A 26,117-nucleotide genomic window follows, 5' to 3' on the forward strand; every position below is an offset into this window, starting at 1 on the left:
TATTATCATGAGCTTGTATTTTGGGGAATTTCATTTGCTGAAATTTATTGAGCCCTGGGTTGAGAGTACATTTTTTTTCTTTTTTTTTTTTTTTTTTGAGGTGGGAAAATCATTTTTATTTTCTATGTTCTAAAATTTTTATTGAAATATAGTTGATTTACAATGTTGTATTAGTTTCGGGTGTACAGCAACGTTATTCAGTTGTATATATAAAACTATGTATACACACACACATATATATGGATATTCTTTTTTAGATTCTTTTCCATTATAGGTTATTGCAGGATATTATGTAGAGTTCCCTGTGCTATATAGTAGCTCGTTGTTGGTTATCTACTCCATATATGGTAGTGTGTATATTTTAATCCCAAACTCCTAATTTATCCCTCCCCCTGCTTTCCCCTCTGGTAACCATAAGTTTGTTTTCTATGTCTGAGCCTATTTCTGTTTTGTAAATAAGTTCATCCTTATTTTTTAGATTCCACATATAAGCGACATCATATGATATTTGTCTTTCCCTTTCTGACTGACTTCACTTAGTATGATAATCTCTACATCCATCCATGTTGCTGCAAGTGGCATTATTTCATTCTTACTTATGGGCATTATTTCATTCTTATTTTATTGGGTATATATACCACATCTTCTTTATCCATTCATCTGGTGAAGAGTACATTTCTTCAGAGAATATTTCCTTTTTCTTCTATTAAGCTTTGGGACTTTACCAACTAGGAATGCTTTAAACTTAATTCTTGGTTTAGGATTCTTTGGGGCTGGATGTGTTGTGAATTCGGGCCTCAAACCTGCATGATGACTGGCTGGTACATACACACTTGCAGGAGAGTATTTTTTTCTCTTCACTCAGAACCAAGACCAAGTGAGTTTATTATCCTTTGGGGAAGTAGGGATCCTAGCTTATGTGAGTCTCCAGTTAGAGCCGCCCCTAGCTTATGTGGCCCCTTAGCTTTGTCTCTGTGTTCTGCATGGCTCTAAAGACAGAAGCTTTTGGTCACTGGGAAGTATAGATAGCCACTGTTCAGCACTCTCTTGTCTGGATTCATGTGTCTCCTTCATTTTTAGCCTCTGCACATTTCTTTTTCTTGCCAGCAAAACCAAGTGTTCAAAATTATGTGTCTGGTTTTGCTTTGTTTTGTTTTATCCAGCATTTATAAAGTTAGATTTTTTTAAAGATATTTATATTCACTATTGCTGGAAATTTAAATTTTCATTCCCTGTAAAGTTTTCTTTTAGAGGTACGCCTCTATTTTGTAAGTCATTTGTGGAGAGGAATGACTGAAAGGACACAAGTTTATTAACAAGTAATCAAGCATAGCTGTTATCAATTAATTCATTTTCCAGGTTCCCTTCGTGACCCCAGCCAACCAGGTCTTCTCCTATGTCCAACTCTCCAAGGCATTTTGTTATAATTCATAGCACTGGCAAGATTTCACATACTACAATTTTTAAAAGATTATTTTCCTTTATTTTTTAAAATTTTTTAAATCTTTGTGTCAATAGTTATACTTTTCTTGTTAGTTTTTACTCTTTTTTTAAAAACTTTTTATTTTATATTGGAGTATAGCTGATTAACAATGCTGTGTTAGTTTCAGGTGTACAGCAAAGTGATTCAGTTATGCGTATACTGGGATCTATTCTTCTTCAAATTCTTTTCCCATTTAGGTTATTATAGAATATTGAGCAGAGTTCCCTTGCTATACAGTAGGTTTTTGTTGGTTATCTATTTTAAATATAGCAGTGTGTACATGTCACTCCAAAACTCCCAATATTTCCCTTTAGAGAAGAAGATAAATGATAATTTCTCCCATAACTGGCTGCTCAAAAATTAAGAATGTGTTAGTTTCCCTTAGTAACACAGTACTGATATTTAATTTAATCATTACTTCAAGTTTTAAGTACTATGTGCTAGACACTCTGAGGGGAAGCATTCTCTAAAGTGGAGAACTTATTCAACAAACATTAAGTTCCTACCATGTTCCAAGAACTGGAAAAACAACATGAACAAAGCACAGAGACAAGAAACAGCCTGGCCTATTTAGGGGCCCAAGATAGTTTAGAGCAAATGGAACATGGAAGTAGGGGGCCAGAAGTGGGGCAAGAAATGGGATAAAGTATCCACAAATTTATGTAGACTCTCCTTGAGCTTTTATTTGTGTTCAGACTTTTTAACCTTTCAGAATTCATATGCTTTCTTCATTTTTTAATGCTTAAATCAATACTTGAGATTTAAATCTTAAGCTGTTACTAGAATATGGTATCTGAATATGTAGAAGTCTTAATCAGAAGGTAAAAAGAAATCTTGTGTTTCATTGTAGCCCTGTAACCAGTCTCTGGGTCAATGCCTGGCCCTGGGCCACAGTGGGTTAGGGTGGCCCACAAGGGTCTGGGACGGGAGTCGGTACAGGAAAACACAGTAGGACCTTATTGCATGTAATAGTATCAGGGGAATGCAGGAACCATGAATCTACAGGAGAAAGCTGAGACCAGGGTCCCAGAATTCAGGCTGGACCAGAGGGGGAAAGACAGAGAGCAGAATCTGAAATCATTACCAGAAGGCCTGGGTTCAAGCCCAGCTCCAGGGCAGAGGCAGGGCGCAGATTCCAGGAAGGCCAGGGAAACTTGGCGTCTGTAATAGGTCCACAAAGGAGTTCAACCTGAGGACAGCTGGAGCTCCTAGGACAGGGAGTGTTTCCCCTGCCCTGGGTTTCAGAACAGTCCTTGGTGTGGGAAGCCAAGGCTTGTCATGGCACACAGGGCAGCCCCAGGGCGGCTGACGAGTGCAGCTCAGACAGGCCAGGCCCTCAAAGAATGGGCCCGGCAGCCTGATTGCCACACCTCCGTCCTCAAAAACTTTCCATGGCCACACCTGCAGAACTGTGCCCATGGCTAAAACGAGAGAACGGGAGTCCTAGCAGGTGAGGATTTGCAGTAGAATTCCTGGTAGGACTTTTGGAAGACTACACACCGTATCCCTACTGATTTCCAGGATACAGTGGTCTGCTTTTCTCGGGGGATATTTTTTAGTGTTACTGAAATAAAGAGCGTGAGTGATAGAAGCCTTGGAGTGTACAAGTATGTCCTTGGGTCCCATTTCAGGACGCCGAGGCATCAGACTGCCTAAGACAGGTACGTGTGCTTGGGTAGAGAAGTGCTCGGCAGGTGCCCGATGTACTTGTTTCCAGCTTTATTAATGAATAAACAGTAAACTGATGGCAGGGCTAGGCATTCTGGGAAGGGACAGCCCAGGCAGTGCTCTGAATCTCTTCAGTGACAGCGCGTGATCCTGAAGGCAGGTCAAGGAATAAAAAGCCAGACAGTCAAATGTGGCTTTAGGGAGCTGCGCAGGTGGCCCAGTCCTTAGCTCTTTCATGCTCTGCGGGCCCTCCGTCTGCCCGAGGCCCCGACCACAGTGACTGAGGGGAGGAAGGGTTAGCGGAGGGAGCCTGCGTGGTGCTTCCCCATCAGACCGCCGCAGATCCAGCCCCTGCCTCCGCCTCCCATCCTGATGCCAGTGCCTGGCCCTCCTCCTATCTTACGGGTTCTGGGGTTCACCTTCCCGCCCCACTCTCTAAACTCTGTTAAGGAAAGAGAAAGGAGAGCATGCTCTGGGCTGTGCCTTCAGGAGAGACGCCAGAGGACAGACAGAGCTGAGCTGGGCTTTGAACGGGACCCGCTCTTGATAACCAGAAAGGAGGTGGAAGGATGTGCTAGGCAGAGGGCAACGGGGAGATCAGCCTGATGGAACACAGGGCTCTAGATGGGGAGAAGGGTTAGACAGACAGCATGGCCTTTTAGGATGGTCTTAAATTCTAGGCTCAGTTTGAACTTGACAGCAATGAGAAGTCGTTTAAATTAGGGGGTACCAAGAAGGGGTAAAAAATTCAAATTAACCTTTATAATTTTAATAGCTAATATTTACACATTACAAAGCATGGTTTGTTTCTTTGGGCCCTTACAAGAATCCTGTGGAGGTGGAAGTGTTTAATTTGGACACTGGTATAGGATGAATGGCAGCATTCTCAGTGATTCAAGCTGCCTGCTGCCATGGAGGTTCATAAAAGGGCTGAAGTGTGTTTGTTATTAAACACAATGGGATCGGTTATGCTGCTGAAGGAATCTTCTGGAAATGTTTTTTTTTCTCTGCGGTGAGAATAAGGAGGAACGGAAAATACAGGTATGATTAGGAAAAGGACTAGTAATCAACCTTGTACTGACTTTTGTCTCGCTCTGCTTGTGCACCCGCCTGATGAAATGCTAATGTGGGCTTCGCGGGCAATCAGGGGGACGGTTATAAATAGAGCCAGCTTAAGAATAAAATAGAATGGCTTCGCTGCAAACTCCAACATTGTTTAGGGAAAGATGTCTAGTTATGAACATTCTGTATTTTTCCACCTGACATTCCCCCTTCCTGTTTTCCTTTCAGAGTATCAGACAAAAGGTAGCTCCTGGGCAAGAGGGACTCCTTCAATCTATGTAAACCTGGCCATGTTGTCCTTCCATAGGTTACAACTATACAAAACATGAGCCTGGACACGGATTTGACCCCTGGGAGTTTCAAAACTTTGGATTTATATAAAATAGAGTATAATAATGAAGGCCATGGACAGTGGAGTCTAATTCCCCAGGGATGAGCCCTTGGATGAGTTCCTTAATACTAGGCCTCGGTTTCCCCACCTGTAAAACAAAGATAATAGGACCTACCTCATAGGGTTGTTGTGGGGATTAAATGAGATAAATGAGGTCAGGCACTCAGTAAGTATCACCTATCATTGTTAACAAAGGTTTTAGGAGGGGTATACAGAATACGTAACTGTGGCAACGGCAAGGCCAGAGCAAATCCCAGGGAATATCAAATTACAGAATCATTTAACTATAATACTATATTTGAAAGGGACTTTCAGAATTGCTCCAACCCTTGTTTGGTACCAGAAACTCTTCCTTTCCCACTTCTCTCCCTAAGTGGCTACTCAGCCCCTGCTTGTACGCCACACACAGTGATGGGAAACTGCAGTCTCAGGCCAGCACCAGAAAGCTCTGTTGGAAAGTTTCTCTGTATGCCAAATCTAAACCTAACCTCCTACAACTTTCACCTACTGGCTTCGTTGCTTCCAGAGTGGTGGAGAATTAGGCCCGTATAGCACCTTTCAAGTTTTGGAATGATCATCACCACAGTTAGTCCTGTCGACATTAAACTACCCTGGTTTCCCTAACTATTCTTCAAAAGACTTGTCTTCTAATCACATCACCACCCTGGTCCTGTTACTCCTAGATCAACAATTCTCAACTGGGGTAACACATCTGGAGACATTTTAGGTTGTCACAAGTGGGGCAGGGGTGCTACTGGTACCCTAACTAGAGGCCAGGGATGCTGCTAAGCATCCTATAATGCACAGGACAGCCCGACAACCAAGAATTATCTGGCCCAGATAGTCGATGGGGCTGAGCTTGAGAAACACTGTCCTAAATATACATGTTCATCAGTGTTCTTCTTAAAGCCTAGGGCCCAAAATGCACACGGAGGAGTGTCAGCTAACGCTGCCATTGGACTGTTCGCTGACATTGGAGTGTCAGCTAACACTGCCCTACTTTGCCATTAAATTAGCCTGAGACTCAGGTAGTTCGTAGTGATCGGTCAGTGAAAGCCCCCTTTCATGTGTTGCTGTTAACCCAGGGATAGGGCTCACTTGGAAATGCTCACTTAGAAATCTCTCATCAGTGGTGGCCCTCTCTCTTGCTGAGCCCCGCGGCAGCCTTGCAATCTTTTCCAACACAATATCCTAGGCCACCACCAAGAATCATTCAAAAGAAGTTGGTGTACGAGATGAAATCTATTTGCTGGTCATGTCTCCCTGGTTTTGTGGCATTGGGGTCCACGTATGATGTAATCCTGGGGCCTGTGCTTTGGAGGACCCCACAACCCTGTGTCACGACCCCTAGTGGCAGCTTGAAAGAAGAAAGGATGCCTCAACCTGACCCTTGAGAGCACCCAAGTCTCTCATACGCAGTCTCCTAAAATCCCTTTCCCGAACACAAAGCCATGCTGACCGCCGCAGTGTGGACAGAGCAGGCCTGCCCAGAAAGGAGGCGCCCTCTTCCACACACGCTCCTCAAGCTGCAAGGAACAGCGCCTCCTCTTTGCCAATTTCTTCCCCACTCTTGATGCTCACGGTCTGGGTTCCCTGGATCCACGCTCGCCTTGCTTTTCCCAATATAAAGAGATGAAGGAGAGGCACTTAGAGTTAGGGAAACATACTCTACATCCGGGATTCTTCAGGGAAAAAAAGAACTTGAGTACATGGCAATCTAAACTTCTCAGAAACCTAAAACCTATACTAATCAATATCTAGAAAACAGTTACATAATTTTCCCTTGAAGCCCAGTGCTTCATATAGTATTTAAAATAATTCCTTTTCTCCTTTTATGGGGAAAAAAAGAGAGAGAGAAAGAGAAACTTTTTGGATAGGCTGAAATAAATGTCTTCAATTTCAGCATTCCTTTATAAACCTAGTTACTTTATTAGTTTATGAACAAAGTAATATGTTTGATTTATTCAAATATTTACCTGATTTACTCAAATATTCTGCTTGTAATATTTAAGAGTAGAATTTATTCAGATTAATCCCACGTTTGCTAACTTAATCTGATTTTCAGAGCGTTAATCATTTACCAGTTACACAAGTGGAGGTAAGCTGATGATCTATAAGGAATGTGGTGTCTCTCAGCTTCTAAGTATTTGAGAAGGAGGCTGAAACTGGACAACAGAGAAACCATTAATGTTTGAATAAAACAAAGAGCGGCTGATGTCTTCTACGATGAGTGCTCTACACAATGGCGTAGCAGATCAAGGAAGGCCTTGTTTTCAGAAATGGAGCGAGAGAAGATATGCAGGGGTGAGGCCAAGGGAGCCTTCCAAACTTGTAGCCTCCTGCCATATGGCACTTTTTTCTAGAAGTGTGGCTCTTAGGAGCACAGGCTCACAAGTTGGACTCCCTGGGTTTAAGACCCGGCTCTCCCATTTTCTAGCTGTGAGAGCTTGGTCATTTACTTAAGCTAAGCGTCAGTCTCCCCACATGCCAAAAGGTAAAGATAGTGGTACTTACCTCGTAGCATTGTTGTAAGGAATGAACGAGACTCTGTATGCATAGCGCTGGCACACAGAACATGACCAGTAAGAATTAGCTATTGTTTTATCACCCTCATGGACCTCTGATACAATGAGAATTGTCCTTAAGAGGTAGGTATCTCTATCCCAGTTTATTTCTTGGTAATTCGTTAATACAGTCTGTCTGCTGCTATATAGATTTCTAGAGCACTAATTAGCTCATATGTGGTTGGAAAATAGGGGAACAATAATGGCTTACCATGGAAATAGTATTGGTTCACATGCAACTTTTTCCAATGCAAGGGGAGCTGAAATAGCAGAGAAGAATGACAACTTCAGTGGGAAGGGCTCAGTGTGGCTTTCCGTTCTTTTTTTCTTTTAATTTTAAATGAACACCTGCCCTTGGGGCTCCTGCCCCAGAGACACACCCCCCAGGTTCCTTGCACCTCCCAGGTTCCACTTCCCCCCATCACACTCACCTTCACAGCAGTCTCACTGGCTCACGGCACCTTAAGTCAGAGTTTCGACTCAATTGTTTCTGCGCATTTTAAATTTTCCCCAAAGCAGCTTCTGGGCCTACTGGGTGGGCTGCCTGCTTTGGCCGTCCAATTTACCTCCCGAGGTACCGATTACTGCGTCTCTTAGAGACCAATTACAAAGTCACGTAGACTTTGAATAATCTGCTCTTAACCCTATTTTTTCCCATCAGCCCTGTTACCTTCATTGTGTGATTTTGTAGAATGTGAGGTTTTTCAGGAACACAACGTGTCTTAATAGAAATGCCTCATTTCTTTCAAGTGCCACAGAGAGCGGCCGCAGCTGAAGCAAAGACATGTGAAGGAACTGAGCAAGGCCATCCTCGGGTAGTATGGATGTGTTTGCAGACTCCCAGGCTGCAAGGCTGGTCCCTCCCCTGAAAGGTAGAGCTCTACAGCCACTGAAATCACCTTCTCCCGGCCCAGAGCACTAAAGTGTGATGCTTGGGTCCTGACCCCATGCAGTGCAGCAGAAACAACCACTTTTCTTTTTGGTTCTGCCCTGGAGAGAGACTGCATTGCAGCATGAATTAGCTAAATATATTTCTGAACAAAGCCTTTCTCTTTACTTTCTTTGAAATTTGGTCACGAAACTGCACTTTGATTCTCCCTATTTCTCTCAGATTTAAATACTTCCTACCTCCCCAGAATTCCTGTGAGAACTTGTTCCTCTCTTCACGGAAGCCCTCACCACATTATGTCTTATTACAGTGGTGTGTTATGTGTGTCTGTGTGTGCATCTGTATGTCTGTGTATGTTTTATTTGTGTGTGTGTGTGTGTGTGTGTGTGTGTGTTTTACCTCAGTTACACTAAGTCCCTTGAGGGCAGGCACTTTGTTTACGTCATCTCTATACTTTCTCCATATTGCCCAGAACAATGTCTTTCACATAATAAGTACTTAATAAATGTTTATTAAGTGAGCAAATCCCCCAAAGGCATTGACTTTCATCTGCGCTCTTTTGTCAGGAGGGTCTAACAAATGTGCACTGTGGATTCCGGTGCAGTGGTTAGAAGACGCAGATTTGCTTTAAAAATTTCCTGGAGAGCAGTTATTGGAAATTATTCTGGGGAAGTAAAAACCGCAAAGCAATGTAAGAACACCTTATGTGAAATATTTTATTCATCTTTTTAAAAAATTAATAAGCAGCAGACAAGAATTATTTCATCTGGCTGCTCGGATAGTTCCTGCCTCTCTTTCCAAGGCTCTGGAGGTTGAGTGGTTTCCCAAGGGAATACCGGCTCAGAACAAACCTCAAGGTGATTTCTGCTTAGATAGGGAACTTGCTGCCAGACGGCAGGGTTCTGCTTCCACAGCGAGCGAAGCATGTGGGCCTGGGGGTAAGGAAGATGGGCTCAGCTGCTTTGACTGAAACCTAAAACCTCCACTGTCCCCTTCCTGTTGGTGAGTATCCAGGTGTCTGTTCAGTGTCTCTGCTGTCCAAACCCCCTCCTTAGAGAGGGTAGGTTTGCAGCAGGGAGACCTGTGATGGTTCAGTGCGACTGGAGTGCAGGACCCCAGGGGCAGTGTGGGGGAGAGGCAAGGCTGGAGAGAGAGGGCAAGGCCCCCTTTGGAAGGTCATGCTGGCTACATCAAAAAGTGGATTTTTATCATGAGGGAAATAGAAAGGCACTTGGAGTTTTAAGCAGAGGGAGTATAATGATTAGTTTTGTAATCATTCTTACCAATAGCTCAGTAGCTAACCAAAGGGTAACAGTTGGTCCTCACAACCATTTCCATCAGCACCACCAAGAAAATATATACTTCATTAGAAACATGTGCTTGTTATATAACCATAGCAGAAAAACAAGAATGATAATAGCTAATATTATTAAAGCTTCCTATGCGCCAGACACCGTTCTAGGTGATCTTTTAAAATGTGTTTAACTCAATCTTCACAAGAAGGAATGGAAATTTGAGGTCACACAATTAGTAAGTAGTGGTGCTGGGACGTGAACCTATTCAGGCTGGATCCAGAAGCCTGTGATTACAGTATTATACTGCCTCAGTGATCACCCTCGGCCTCGCTTTCAACTAGGTTATCTCCCCTAAGCCACACTCATGCAGAAATTCTGAGGTCACCACTGATTCTGGCAGTGTGAAGAATGGGTTGGAGAGGTCTAGACCAGAAGCAGGGCTGTCAGGAGAGCGTTGCAGTGATGCCGGTGAGACATGATGGTGACCAGGAACGGTGGAAATAGAAATGGAGGAATATGAGAGAAATTAAGGAGAACAGGATCTGGTAATTCAAGCAAATGACAAAATGCACATTGAATGCTGAGCACCAAGCCTAGTACATGCTTTTTTTGATATATCAAACTACTAGGATATTTTCATTATCACCAGTTGGGTTATTCTCCAGATTTAAGTCCTAGCTTTTGATAATAAGCTTGCAGCAAAAAGCCACAAGTAAATTTTTTATAGTAAAAAGTAACATATGAATAGCCCTTTATGGAATATGCAACAATCATTGTCAGTTTTGTTCTTAAAACAACTCATTTGTATTGGTTTGCTAGGGCTGCTGTAACAAAGTACCACAAACTGGGTAACAACAGAAAAAAATATCGCCTCACTGTTTTGGAGACTAGCAGTCCAGGTGTCAGCAAGGTTAGTTCCTTCTGAGGGCTGTGAGGGAGAATCTGTTCCAGGCCTTTCCCCTAGCTTCTAGTAGTTTGCTGGCAATCGTTGGTGTTCCTTGGCTTATAGATCTCTGCTTTCATCTTCACATGGTGCTTTCCCTGCGAGCACAAATTTCCCCTTTTTTTAAGGGCACCAGTCACGTTGAATTAGGGGCCCACCCTACTCCAGTATGACTTCATCGTAACTAATCGCATCTACAATGACTATTTCCAAATAAAGTCACATTCTGAGGTTCTGGGGCTTAGGACTTCAAAATACAAATTTGGAGGGGGACACACATCAACCTGTAACACTTACAGAAGGTAGAGCAGGAATTACTCTTATTCCCATTCTAAGGATAAACGGAGTCTCAGAGAGATGAAGTAATTCACCCAAAAGGTGAGTGAGTTCCTGGGTCACAAAAGCAAGTCTGCTGTCAGCTCAGTAGTCAAAGAGAGCCAGATAGTATAATACCTCTTGCTATGAGTTTGTCCACCTGTTCTCACACACTTGGACCAGTAAGATCTGAGGCCACACCTGGGTGTGTAAAGAGAGGGGAAGTGGTCAGATGTGGCCTCTTCTTGGAATCAACTGCAGATACCCTATTATTAAAAGCTTCGTTTTGCTTATTCAGTTGCTGCCCCTATGGCTGTACCTCATGGGGGTTTATCCTCCAGGGTAACTGTTTACTCAGATTGTTTCTTGTAAGTCTGTTGTTTCTCTCTGGTGGGCCCATCCCTGAGCTGAGGAGAGCTGGGTACAATGAGCCTATTCAGGGCAGCAAGTAAAATGCCCCGTGCTTCCCTTTTCTCTCTATAGCATCATTCTTTGCCTCTCTGTGCCTTTCTTTTGTCGTGCCTATTACGTAACATCAGCGTGGGTGTGGGGAGGGTATGAGTTGCCAGCAATGAACGTGTGGCCGAGGACACCTGCCTGATGACTTATGCACCAGAGCAGGCAGCACTGGGCAAGCTTCCCAGGAACTGCTTTGCCCCCATGCCAGCTCTGACCTGCACCTTCTGTTCTGCCTGAGTCCCTCTCACCAGCTAAAGCCGGTATCCCCTCATGGGCCCCTCTGGGCAGAGAGGAGGGACAGACCACTTGTGAGCCCTCACCCCTGGGAGGCAGCGTAGGAAGTAGGCAGGTGCAGATTCTGGAGACAGATTCTAATCCCAGCCCTACCACTTACCAACTGTGTGAATGTACGGAAGATGCTTGACCTCCCTGTGTCATTCCTCATCTGTAAAATGGACATAATATATTTGTTTACCTCATAAGATTATCACATGGATAAATGACATAATCCATAAACGGTGCCTAAAACAACATGTCTGCTATGTAATTCTAGCACTCAGTAAATGTAAGCAATACTTCCTTATTTGTTTATTTCCCAAATGTCATTTGTTAATCTGCTCATTGAAAACTGGCGAGATACATATCAAGAAGTCAGTGGTTGTTATGTCTGGATGGTGGAGTTACAGGTGACTTTATTGTCTTATTTTTGCTTATTTGTACTTTCTAAACTTTCTGTCTTACTTTTTTAATAAGAGGAAACAAACTCCTGTCGAGGATCTGCAGGGTGAAGTGGACTAGAGATGAGTGGGTACAAAGTGAAGACGTGACCGCTGTCCTTAGGAGTTTAAAGTCTATGGAAGGAGACAAAACAGATAGGTTAATGATGTAAGAGGGATGGGCAGTAATGGTCAGGGTGGGCTGGGGATGGAACTAGTCCCCCCTCAAGTGGCACCTGGCATTACAGAAGTGCCATCGGGTTTTCCCCAGCAGTCTTTGTGTATGGTCTTCACTGACCTGGAAATAGGAACGATGACACACACAGCCAGATAAAAGAGCCACTCCTTTAATCTATCCCAGCACCCCAGGCGGACAGGGATGGGATCGCTGAGATTCCTTTCTAAGGTACCTATTTCTAGGAAATAGCTTATGTTGAAGAAAACGTTGAGACTCTTTATGTAACACCTCTTGCAAATGACAGGTATGAGCCCAGGTTGCGAAGCAGCACGTCAAATGGAATGAAGAAGTAATTTCCTGTTTTCCTGTCTCTCCACAGCATTATTAGCACCATCATTATTCTGGCTGGAGCAACTGCACTTATCGGTTTTGGTATTTCAGGTATGTGATTTATTGCATTATCATCGATCCATTCACCCCTTGTCACTAAGTCCCTAATCATTCAGTGTGGTAGAATGGCAAGAGCACAGATCTTGGACCAAGAAAACTTCAGAGTAGAGAACTGGTTCTTCTACTCATTGACCGTGTTCTCTGCGCTTTATTCATGTAACGCCCTGGACCTCAGTTTCCTCATGTGTGGTGTGGAGGAAATAATGTCTACCTCACCAGGTAGTTGAGAGAATCAAGTGGAATGTCTGTCAGAGTGTTCTGTCTACCAGATAGTGCTGAAGATATCACTCTGGGATCATAGGCAAAGTGCTGTGGCTGAGCCATTCTCTCAATGGCTGGCCTGAGTAGATGATTCCTTTGCAGTGAAGCTTCAGCTGAAGTGTTAAAGAATATCAAGTCTTTGTACACAGGGTTCTTAATGAGAATCCTTATCCTGGTCATAACTGCCATTCCATGTAGGAAACAGAAGCCATTGCGGCATGGATGGCGAGTTTCTGAATGCAGCTAACTGATGTCAACTGCAGGAATCGTCTTCTCTTCTGTGGACACCATGTCTCAGAAGCATCTATTATGGATGCCAGATTAATTAAGACATTGAATGAGTTAGACCAGCAGCTGTCCTCTCTGAAGCAAGTCGTTTGCTTCATTTCCCTTAAAGTGCCTGACTCAGGACGACACATTTATTTTAACTTAGTCTGTGGCCAAAGCTGTTACTTCATAACTTTAGTTTTTATAGTTCCAGCTGTCTTCTCTCTGTGTCACTCTCCTCCAGTGTGTGTGCTGCCACTAAATAGTAATCACAAGGCCTAAATGAAGAAAACTCGTTGTAGATATGTTTGCCTAGAAAAGACATAAGCATCCTTCTCCATTTTCTTTTATCAACAAAAATGTATATTTTGTCTTTCATCCATCTTTCTATTGGGTTATCTTTTTCTTTTTGATATGTGGGAACTCTTTATATATTCTGGGTGAAATTTGGTTATGTGTATTGCAAAATCTCCTCTACTCTGTGGCTTGATTTTTCACCTTCTTAATGATGGCTTTCAATGAGCAAAGTTCCTAATTTTAACATAGTCCAATTTATCAACCTCTTCCTTTATACCAGGAGTTTTTTGTAACCAGTTTGTTTAAGAAGTCTGCCCATCCCAAGGTCATAAACATTTTCTTCTAGGTTATCTTGTAGAAGCTTTAATGTTTAACCTCTCACATTTATATCTACAACTATCTAGAATAATTTTGTGCATGGGCAAAGATAGTGGCAAGATTGGTCAAAATACTATCCTTCCCCCACTTCTCACTAGTGCCATTTTTGTCATAAATCAAGTATCCAAATGCGAATGGATCTGTTTCTGAGCTCACTAGCCTGTTTCATTCTAATATTCTTTTATAATTTGTTTTTTCTTTATTTCATCTCTTCCTATTCCTAATCTTGGGCGCGCTCTCTCTCATATCTTTTTTTTTTCTCTCATATCTTAAAATAGGTTTACAGGTGTTAATTAGCTTTATAGTAGTTTTGAAGGACCCAGGTTTTGGTTTTCTTTTTACTTTCTCTGATTTTCTTATTTAATTAATTTTGGCTTTTATCTTTATTAATGTCCCTCTTTCCATTTTGTTTTGATGTCTTTTCTTTCTTTTTTTAAAATATTTATTTAGGCTGCGCCGGGTCTTAGCTGCGGCACTCGGGATCCTTGTTGCAGCATGTTTAGCTGCGGCATGCAGGATCTTTAGTTGCAGTATGCGGACTTCTTAGTTGCGGCATGCATATGGGATCTAGTTCCCTGACCAGGGATCGAACCTGGGTCCCCTGCATTGGAAGCACGGAATCTTACCCACTGGATCACCAGCGAAGTCCCTTAATTTTTTTTTTTAAGTGATGATCCATTTAAATTCTTTTTTATTTTAAAAAAATTTTTATTGAAGTATAGTTGATTTACAATGTTGTACTAATTTCTGCTGTATAGCAAAGTGACTCTGTTATACACATATATACCTTCTTTTTTTTTTTAATATTCTTTTCCATTATGGCTTAAACCAGGAGACTGGACAGAGTTCCCTGTGCTGTACAGTAGGACCTAGTTGTTGCTGTCTTTTAATTCTTTTTCTAATATCTTAAAATAAGCACCTCACAAAACAGTGCGTCCAGAAAGCCAATAAACAGCCCTTAGTAGATACCGCCATTTAGTTTTCCAAAGTGATTTACCAAGTCCCTCTTCACAGGAAGTGTATGAGGGACCCAGTGCTCCACGCCCTCACCGGCACTGGATCTTGTGGGACACTGTTGTGATTTTAACTTCTAAATATTTCCTGGTGACTGACAGACTGGGTGCGTTTTCATATGAGAAGCATAATGCTGAGCGACAGAGCCAGACACAAGACAGTACATTCTGTATAAAAACCAGGCAAATGAACCTCTGCTATTAGAAGGCAAAATAATGATTATTCTCCTGGGAAGAGTGAGAGAGCAGCCATCAGGAGGGGGCACGAGGGGACTTCTGGGGGATAGTAAAGTTCTAGTTCTCAGTGTGGGTGCTGGGTACATGGGGAGAAGTCGTGATAATTCTTCAAACTGCACAATTATGTGTACACTTCATGTATGTATGTTATACTTCTATATCTTCTACAATATATATATAGAAATAAAATATTGACTAGTAAAGCAAATATTTTGGACTTTTAAAGATATCAATACACGCGTTTTGGTAGCTTCCTCACTAATCCTTAACTCCTCTTCTTTAGTTATAACTTCAGCTTCCCTGTGACAGTCAACATTTTGCTACTTATACCTTTTCCTGTGGCATAGCTACAGCAGCCTCAGGTACTGAGCTCAGTTCCTTGAATACAGAGGGTACTCCTTAAGTGCTTTTTTTTTTTTTTTTTTTTTTTGCAATACGCGGGCCTCTCACTGTTGTGGCCTCTCCCGTTGCGGAGCACAGGCTCCGGACGCGCAGGCTTAGCGGCCATGGCTCACGGGCCCAGCCGCTCCGCGGCATGTGGGATCTTCCCGGACCGGGGCACAAACCCGTGTCCGCTACATCGGCAGGCGGACTCTCAACCAGGGCGCCACCAGGGAAGCCCCTTAAGTGCTTTTTGAATAGACAAGTGGACGGAGGCATGGAGGGGTGAATAGATAAAAGTTACAGTTCACTCAGTTCAGCAGTGTACCACCAATAATATTAAAACCCTACCACCAATGAAAGACTTTCTGCCTTCTTTCTATTTCATAAGGTAAAAGCTGGCTATTCGGGATTAAGTGGGCTGTTTATTACTTTAACACTGTTTAGTTGGATTTTTCTAAATTGCCTCTATTAAAAGGACCATAACCCTTACCCGAGAGCATTATATTATCACACTTTAAGTAGATTAGATAAAATGTTAGCTGGATTAATACACAAGACAGTGAAATTAAGCAAATAGCATTAGGTAGATAATGATGACGGTGATGGTGATATCTTTTGAATCCTTTTTGTGTTCACCTCACTGTGCTAAATAAGTTTGCATATATTATCTGATTTACCACTCACAACAAATAGGAGATAAATATTACTATGTCCTGATTAGAAAATTGCCTAAAGTTGCACACAGCAAGCAAGCAGGCACAGTTGTGTTTCAAGCCCTGGAAATTTGCTTCCAGAACCCACACTCCTTCCCATCACTCCATACCAGTGATAACATTCATGCAGAGATGTGGCAGAGAAGGGTGTTTTCTGGTATGCCTTGCAGGCAATATTCCTGAGAACACAGATTTTAAAGATGTAAAGATATTCCTAAACACAGAAAATAATCTATTTCTTTGTAACTCTCCTGAGGCTGTGTATGTCACCTTCTCATAGCCATTCCACTCCTTACAAGCTCTAAATGTGGACCCCATAAAACATAAAATGCTTTTGAGGTAGGTTGTTTGGAAGAGAGGCTGAACAGCTCCCATTAGGCTGGCTTTAGGGCAGCCTTCGTGGATGACCCTTTGAGAAGGAGGGAGATGCAGTGGAAAGGTCCCTGACTATAATTTGTCAGTCCCTGTGCTATCACTCACCCACTGGGTGACTTTGAACAGCTCTGTATAGTACAAACATTTAGGGATCAGAGTTGTTCTAATCTCAGGTCTAACGTTAACTGTGTGTCCCTTGGGATATGACTTAACTTCCCAGAACTTCACTGGTAAAATAAAGTCGTTGTGGGAATATTACACGAGAAAGTGTTTATAAAGTGCCAGACACATACGTGTGTAATAAATGGCTGCTATTATTGTTTTCATTGATACCATCAGTGCCATTAATAATAATTTGCTATTATTAATGCATTCACATAGCACCTCCTAAAACTTGTACTATTTCCTGGCCACACCCAGAAGCTCCTCTGAAGTTAGGGAAGCCAGGGCAGGAAGCCACAGGACACTGCCTCCTAATTATGCTCCATCTTTGGTCACTGGATAAAACAATCAGGCATGTGCTTATGGCACCGAAACAGGAGCACTGAAGTTGTTTGGAAAGAAATTGATACATATTTTGTCACTGTAGTCATCTGAGAAAATAGACAGATGTTGGCCTTTCTTACACCTGTTTTATGGTTTTTCATTGTTTTTTATTTTTACATAAGGTGGGGATACTGTTTTAGTGGATAGGCTCTCTCTATATCTCAGCCTGGCCCTGGATATCAGCAAAATGTGGTGGAAGGAGTATAGGCTTAGGACAGACTCAGACAAGACTGAGTTTGATACTGGCTCCGCTACTTGCTAGATACGGGGCTTTAGGCAAGCCATTGAATTCCCCAGAGCCTCTTTATTCCTATTCATAAAATGGGTAGAACAGTAATTCCTACCTCTCAAGGTTGTTATCTGACTTAAAATGAGTCACTATAAGCATTTAGTAAAGTGTTTATTTCCTCCCTGTGCTCTGATCTGCAATCTTTCCAAATGATTCTAATTAATAATGGTTATCAATATCATTGATTTAACGTTTAACATGCGGCAAGTCAGATACTATGTTAAGCTCTTTACCTGTATTGTATCACTTAGTCCTTTCAGGGGCCTTCTGAGGAAGCTACTATTATTAGCATCCCCATTTTACAGATGCAAAAAATTATGGAATAGAGAAGTTGGAAAACTTGCCCAAGGTCCCATATCCAGTGAGTGGCAGAGCTGGGACTTGAACACAGACAGCCTGACACCTGTTCTCAAACGCCAGTGCTCTGCTGCAGCTTCCCTACATCATTCCTTTATCTAGCCTGGCCCAGCATCCTTTCTGCTGTCTTCTCACAAGAGCAACTGTTATCCCCAACCCGGCCCTCTTCTCTGGCAAGAGTGGCACCCACAGGTGCCACCACAGGTTCCGCTGGTGCAGGCTTAAGCCTGTGTGTTGCCACGTTTAAACCATGTGCTATGGAGCCCATCTGGACGGCTGGGCTGCAGCGGGAGCTGAGGATGCTCTCTGTGCCACTGAAATCTACAGAACTTGCCTTACTGAGTCATTTCAAAGGAAAGTTCATTTCCCAGGTTTCATCCAGTGGTGTTGGGCAACCCAGAATCGTAACTTCTATAAAGAATCCTTGCCTTGTGTTACCTATAACCCCACTTCCCAAGAGATTCCTGCTCCTACTGCAGAGGGCAATTGAATAGTGCCCACTCGTGTGAAAACAAAATGGTTCCAATTTCAGCTTGCTCCCGCCCTTTGACAGCTCCTCTTTTCCCATGCAGACCAGAGCTGTGATAGTAATCAGCCCTCATGAGCTAGAGAATTCATTTTCAGTAAGTGGCTGGGACTTCTAACTTTAAAGAGGTTTGATGGAATCTTAGAGACCAATGGAATTCTTGAAACCCGTGCCTGTTTAACAAAATTCTCTATCAGTAGATAGCTCCTTCTAACCATCTCTTAAAGCCCTTTCACCCTCAACAAACCACACAAGAGCCCCTGGTGGTTAGGAGGTCTGGAGAGTCATATTAGGCCAAACTGTGGTTCCTAGAACATAGCTCCTTGAGCCAATATTTGTTTGCAAAATTGAAAACAGAGTTCTTTTTGAGAGAAGCAATATTTATATACTGTTGCTTGCAAAGTAAATCTCATTTTATCACTTGTAACCATCATTTATTCACCTAACAAATAAGTATTTATTGATTGCTTTCTGGGTGCAAAGCAATGGCCAGGTCCTCATGGTTTCTTAGATTCTCACTGGCTTTTATTCCTCCTCCTGATTTGCTACAAGGAGGGGGGATTTAATCAACATTACACACATCCCATCTGCCACATCTTTAATGCAACCTTAAATGAGCTAGAGCCTGCGGTGGGTCCCTGGGGCACTCCACAGCTGCCTACTTTTAATCATTAAGTTTTCTAAGAGATAGTTCAACAAATTCTCCACCTGTGGGCTCAAGGCCAACACATTAAAATTAATTCAGTAACATAATTACTCAACTAAGATATGTCATTACCATTTCATTCTCTCCATAAACTGTGCTAATCATGTATTTTTTCTAAAAAGTAATTTTTCAATTCAACTTTAATGGAACTTTATAAACTACAATCAAATTTACCCTTGCTCTAACATAGTTATGCTTGCTCTATGATTTTATTGAGAATCATGGTGTATTTTCATTGCTTTCTTTTTCAGTGACTCACATTTCCCCAAAATTTAGATGGGATAATCTAGCCAAATGTTCCTTACTCCTACAATCATTTTGGATAGAATCATCTCAAACAGTGCTTTGATTTCTACTGATTTTCATTCTTTCATTCATTCATTCACTCAACAAATATTATTTTTCTCTGTAGAAACATAGCACTAGGCACTTGTCTTAGTTTGCTTAGGCTGCCATAACAAAATACCATACACTGGGTAGCTTAAACAATAGAAATTTATTTTCTCACAATTCTAGCAGTTGAGAAGTCCCACTGCCACCCCCAACCCCAGGCTCCAGATGGCCCCATCTCTAAGGCTTCCATTAGCGGCCCTCCAGCCTGTTGAAATAGAGGCCCTTGGCCTGCTGAAGCATAGAGCTGAATAGATCCATGGTCTGGTTCTGTTAAATCTACGAAGTCTGATAGCTTTCTTTCATTTTGTCTCATTTTTCTATTCCCTTTAGTTTTTCTGTACCAAGCTGGCAGTATATAATCCTATCTCTATTCCTGGCTTCTGTTGAGGTGGCTGTTAAAATCCTCATGAGTCATACCTATGATCTCCTTATTAAATGGTTGTTCACCCACACCCTGAGCGCTATCTTCAGAACAGTCTTCTCATTTTTTGCAATATGGATAGGCTGAGAACTTTCCAAATCTTCAAGTTATGGTTCCTTTTTGCTTAACAATTCCTTCTCCAATTCATCTCTCTCCTTTCTCATATTTTAGTATAAGCAGTCAGGAGTAACCAAGCCTCTCTTTCAACACTTTGCTTAGAAATCTCCTCAGCTAAATATCCAATTTTATCACTCACAAGTTTTACCTTTCGCAAAACACTAGAACACAATTCAGCCAAGTTCTTATGCCATTTTCTAACAAGGATTGTTTCCTTCCAGTTTCCAATAACATGTTCCTTATTTCCCATCTGAGATCTCACCAGAATCGCCCTTAACATCCACATTTCTAGCACGCACCTCAAAACTCTTCCAGCCTCTACCCATTACCCAGTTCCAAAACTTCTTCCACATGCTTAGGTACTTATTACAGAAGTACCCCACTTCTTGGTACCAGAATTTATATGTCAGGTTCTCCAGAGAAACAGAACCAATAGGGTGGAGGTATAGGGAGAAAGGAGTGAGAGGCAGAGAGAGGGGGAGATTTAGAAAGAATTGACTCACATGATTATGGACTCTGAGAAGTCCTAAGATCTGCAGGCAGCAAGCTGGAGACCCAGACAGTTTAGTTCCAGTCTGAGTCCAAAGGCTTGAGAACCAGGAGAGCCAATGGCTAGTTCCAGCCCCAAAGCTGGCAGGCTTAAGATCCAAAGAGAGACAGTGTTTCAGTTCAAGTCTGAAGGCAGGGAAAGACTTGTGTCCCAGCTCAAAGGCAGCACCAGTTCCCTCTTGCTCAGCCTTTTTGTTCTATCTAGGTCTTTAATTGATTGGATGAGGCCCACCCACATTAAGGAGGGTGATCTGCTTTACTGATTCAAATATTAATCTCCTTCAGAGACACACCCAGAACATCTGACCAAATATCTGGGCACTCTGGGGCCCAGTCAAGCTGACGCATAAAATTAACCATCAAAGCGTTATAGGACTTACAAATATGATTAAGACATTTTTTTCCCTTGAAAAGCTTACAAATTAGTGCCAGAGACAGACTAGAGACAAGGTAGAGGGAGACAGATGCTATCATAAAGGCAAAGAAACGTGTTGAGGAAGAGGAGAGAGACGATCTTTTAATTTTGGTTTGGCATATCAAAAGGGGGTTTCATGCGAGTCCTGCCATCTGACTAGCCTTGAATATAAGTAGAATTTGGATAACTGGTGATAAAGGAGAGGAGGGAACTATAAATTGTAGGTGCACAATGCACAGTGTGTGAAGGTGCATAGTATAATTATAACCAGTACTAGCCTGCAATGGCTTGGATATCAATCTGTCAAGTAAAAACAATTAAAAAGCAAATTAAATCTTTAAAGCAGTGTTCAAAAAAATGCCAAGGCAGGGGATGGGGTGTGTTGCATTCATATTACACAGCTAAACTTCATACTACCTTCTTTCATAATTTTTCTCCCAAATCTCCCACATGAATGACCATGCATGGCAGCTACTCCAAAGCCTCTCTTCTCCTACACTCTAAAACCTCCAAAACATCCTCCCAACCCAGCCTATGCACAGGTTTTTGTTTCCTCTGCCTCGTTTTTACTGGTACTTTTTCTTCCATCAGTAACTCTCTGTTCTTTATAATATAAATTCATCTAGCTTGCTTCTCCAGTTCTGTCCCTAATCCATTACCTTCATCTACTTTATAAAAGCATAGGAGCTAATAAGACAATTCCAACCCCTTAAGGGCTGGGAGACAGAAGATGCCAAAGATATCCCCTATGTTCATAATGTTTACCTCTTACATTTGAAAAATAGCAAGTGTGCTTTGCTTATGAATTTTTTTAATTGAAAGCAGCAAATCAATAAATCACTCGGGGGCTTCCCTGGTGGCGCAGTGGTTGAGAGTCTGCCTGCCGATGCAGGGGACGCGGGTTCATGCCCCGGTCTGGGAGGATCCCACATGCCGCGGAGCGGCTGGGCCCGTGAGCCATGGCTGCTGAGCCTGCGCGTCCGGAGCCTGTGCTCCGCAACGGGAGAGGCCACAACAGTGAGAGGCCCGCGTACCGCAAAAAAAAAAAATTAAATAAATAAATAAATAAATAAATCACTTGATATGCAAAGACTACAATATAGACTTTGAAAGGATGTAGTAATGGGAAGTCTGGCTGGAAAGGGCTAATATCTATGGGCATTTCCTATGTGGCATGCAATATTTAACTTTGAAGGCCATGCTGTTAGTCTGAAGTTTATTCCACAGCCCTTGGGAGCAATGGAAGATTAGCGATTAGGAAACTGACACGTTCAGATTGTACTTTAAGGTCTACCTGTAAGATTAATGCATGTAAAATGGGGTAGATGGAGGCAAAGATGAGAGGCAGGAACACCAATAAGGAAGCTGAGAAATCCAGTTGAGAAGTGCCCAGCATCCATCATGTTGGACTTTCTTGGCTATAAGAAAGAGAGGTTTGTGCAGACCATTATAAATATAAGGTGTTTGTTTAAAGGATACCCAGTGGGACAGGAACTAGACCGGAAAACCCTCAGGATCTAAGGCAGCTCTGGTGATGGGGGACTCTCTTCACCTTTTCCTCTCATGGTCTCTCCCCCACACTTCCTTGGGTCTGTTCCACTATCTTCTTGGGCTCAAAGACCCATCCTCTCCTTACCTTCACATCCAAGCCACAGAAGGAGGCTCTCAAGAATATTCAGTTAATTAAAGCACCCCTGTAGGCATCCCCAGTCAGCAGCCTCCAGTACAGAGAGGAGAGCTGGTCAATCCTTTACAGAGTGGGCTGTCAGCTGGGCAAGTGGGGAAGAGGCAGTGGATGTGGCTGTCACCATAATTAATACTTGTACTTGTTATATGTTTGGAGAGAAGGGTGTGACTTCTATCTTAGGCCAAAAATCAATTTAATTAAGTATCATTCTTCATTACGCCATAGCTAGCACTCTGACCTTGACCAAATCACTTCTATTCTCTATGCCTTCGTTTCTTCATCATTCAAGTGGAGATAAAAGTAACAACACTTAGAATTTAGCATTCTTCAGAATTATTAGCCATATTTAGTTAAGGTGAGGTTTCACGTCTGTGCCACTTCTGGTTAACTGAGAATAACAATACCTTATATGTGTAATTACAGTTTGCAAATCAAGTTCACATCCATTTGATTTGATCCTCACAAGAGCACTTTACGGTAGGTAAGACAGATATCATTACCTCCATTTTTCTGAGATCCAGAGATGTAGTCAAGGTCACGTAGCTCTTAAGTGAGAAAACCAGGATCTGAATTCCCATCTTCAAAACCCAAGTCCAATACGTTCTCCTCTTATTTGGTCTCAAGATTTCAGTTGCTTGGTCTCAAAAAGTGTAGCTTTGGGGCTTCCCTGGTGGCGCAGTGGTTGAGAGTCCGCCTGCCGATGCAGGGGACATGGGTTCGTGCCCCAATCCGGGAAGATCCCACATGCCGTGGAGCGGCTGGGCCCGTGAGCCATGACCTCTGAGCCTGCGCGTCCGGAGCCTGTGCTCCGCAGCGGGAGAGGCCACAGCAGTGAGAGGCCCGCGTACCGCAAAAAAAAAAAAAAAAAAAAAAAAAAAGTGTAGCTTTTTTATCTGCCGTTAGCAGATCTGCTGTAGGTATCAAAACTATCGTCGTAATACTCTTTCTATTCTTATGTCTTCTTTTTTCATGCCTCTCCTGTTTTGTATATTTCTAATTTATTACAGAAGTCCCTGTTTGGCTTTTTAGTAATGAAGGATTTGGTTGTAGATGTTCCAAAGCTTCCCTTGGCATTGACCCTTGTTTCCTGAATTGTAGGAAGACACTCCATCACAGTCACTACTCTCACCTCAGCTGGGAACACCGGGGAGGATGGAATCCTGAGCTGCACTTTTGAACCCAACATCAAACTTTCTGATATCGTGATACAGTGGCTGAAGGAAGGTGTAATGGGCTTGGCCCATGAGTTCAAAGAAGGCAAAGATGACCTGTCGGACCAGCATGAAATGTTCAGAGGTCGGACAGCAGTGTTCGCTGATCAAGTAATAGTTGGCAATGACTCTCTGAGGCTGAAAAATGTGCAACTCACAGATGCTGGTACCTATAAGTGTTACATCATCACTTCTAAAGGCAAGGGGAATGCTAACCTCGAGTATAAAACTGGAGGTAAGTTACTTTTGATGAGAGGGAAAGAAGGTGCCAGAAGATATTTGAGACTAGAGAGTGTGAATTGCTGATGAAATGTCATATTATGCTCACGAGTGACTAGTATCAAAGACCATCCGAATTCTGCTAGCAGCCATCCTTGCTGTCCAAGACCCACACCAGCTCCGGAAGTAACCCACTATAATATTAGGTCTTAAAATCTTTTGCTCAGGACTCTAGCCCCTTCTGAATTTTCTCATATATTCCCTGAAATATTTTGCCAGAATATGTTTTCTCCATCAGTAGCTCTCTGTTCTTTCCCTTTGGTCTTGCTAGTGAGAGAAAGACTATAATCTGGTCTGAGGCTTTTCTGTGCTAAGTAGGCCCTAGCCCAAGTCTGAAATCAGTATCTCCAGGGACTCACGACAGTGGAACCCATTATAGGAGAAGTTCAAAGGTAACTGACCAAAACAGTATTGGCCTATAAACTCACTAATCCTCCTCCAATGAAATCCATGCTTTCTTACCAACTAAATTTAACATATTTTCTGAATTTATGTACAAGGGACTGAGATATTGGAAGGAGTAAAAAGACGATTAAGAAAACAAAGATAATTGTCCTTCCTTCTGTAGAGCTGAGAGTGTAGAGCTTATAGAGTTGAGGGTCAGGGCAGAGATGAGAAACATATGTAAATAAGAAAAACATGTAGATAAGAAACGTATCTACAATAATTAGTAAAGTGTATTAATGCTTTAAGAGAAAATATAAATAGAGTGATTTGGGGATTCAGAGGAAGAAAGAGATCATATCCAAATGCATAGGGAGGAAAGGGACAGGAAGGCCCCCATAGAGAGAATTTGACATTTGGGAGGAGCCTTGAAGGATAGGCAGAAAGTATCCTGAGGCATCCCAGGCTAAGCTAGCCTGCACAGATCTTTCTTGGACCTTTCATAATATGTGTATGTAGTGGTTTGAAGCATAGATCTAGTCAGACCTAGGCACATACAGTGGCCTGGGCAAGGCAACCTCACTGAGCCTCAGCTTCTTTATCTTAAAATAGGGGTTAATAAAGTCAGGTCAAAGGGACACTGGGGCCAACTGAAAGGGCTTCCAATGGCAAAGCTGGAACCATTTGAGCAACAAAATAAACAATATAGTATTAAATTATAACTAAGCATAAAATAAATACACGAGTCCATACTTATATGAGGGAGATGAAACAAATCTTCTTTATAGATGAACTCCAAATAATGTATTTAGATCTCTCCCCCTGCAGGAAGCGGAGCTTAGAACTTCCCCCTCCCCGACCACCGCACTTAGGGTGTGTTAGACTTAGTGAAGTCCAGCTTCCAAAGAAACCTGGCAAACACTGACTCAGCCAGGTGATCAAAGTTAACATCCCCATGATAAATCATGTTAATAGCATGCACTCTCTGATGTGACATGATGAGAAGGGCACTTTTACTTCTATAGTTTTCCTCTCCAAAACCCATAACCTCAGTCTAATCTTGAGAAAAACATCAAATTACAATAGAGGGGCATTCTACAAAATACCTGGCCAGTACTCCTCAAAACTGTCAAGATCATGCAAAACATGGGAAGATTGAAAAACTGTCACAGACCAGAGGGATCTGAAAAGACATGACAAATAAGTGCAATGTGGTATTCTGGATGGGATCCTGGGATATAAAATGGACGTTAGTGGAAAAACTGGTAAAATCCAAATAAAAGCTGGTTTAGTTAACAGTAATATACGAATGATAGTTTCTCAGTTTTGACAAATGCATCATGGTTATTTAAGATGTTAATGTTAGGGGAAACTGGGTGAGAAGTATACAAGAACTCTCTGTACTAATCTTTGCAACCTTTCTGTAAATCTAAAGTTATTCTAAAATTAAAAGCTTATTTTGTTAAATGGGCACAATAATAGATATCCCTAGGACTGTTGTGAGGAACAAAAAAAAATGTCTGGAATTTGGTCCCTAGCACAGAGCACACCCTCAATACACGGTGGTTCATTGTCACGTGCACTCAGGTTCCCACATCATCTCCCAGGAGCTTGTGCCCTGCCTGTTCCAAGTATGTGCTCCAAGTACGTCTCTCCTGCTAGGCAGCAGGCTCTTGAAGGGCATGGCAAAGGCTTTCCTTCCACCTCTCACTCCACACTAGCACAGTCCTGGGCAAAGGAAGATGCTAAATAAATTAATGATTTGTATCTTGCCCTTTTGGCATAATAAACATTTTACAGGCCAAAGTCCAGGCCTTAACATTTTCTGTAAGTGTCTCTCTGCCTAGATAGAGGAGGAAGTTAGTCTTAAATTCAAAATGTACTTGCCTCTCCAGTGAG

The 26,117-nt window shown here is 42.4% G+C and overlaps 1 protein-coding gene across 1 annotated transcript in view; it reads left to right on the top strand.

Moving 5' to 3' along the window:
• The window catches only part of VTCN1 (V-set domain containing T cell activation inhibitor 1), a 63,169-nt gene that overhangs the window by 27,759 nt on the left and 9,293 nt on the right, over positions 1 to 26,117 (top strand). Inside the window, 2 exon segments of the mRNA XM_029228683.1 lie at positions 12,343 to 12,404; positions 23,443 to 23,790. Coding sequence (XP_029084516.1) covers positions 12,343 to 12,404; positions 23,443 to 23,790 — 410 coding nt within the window.

This window comes from Monodon monoceros, unplaced genomic scaffold, assembly GCF_005190385.1.
Source record: "Monodon monoceros isolate NGI ecotype Baffin Bay Population unplaced genomic scaffold, NGI_Narwhal_1 Super_Scaffold_18, whole genome shotgun sequence".
NCBI lineage: Eukaryota > Metazoa > Chordata > Mammalia > Artiodactyla > Monodontidae > Monodon > Monodon monoceros.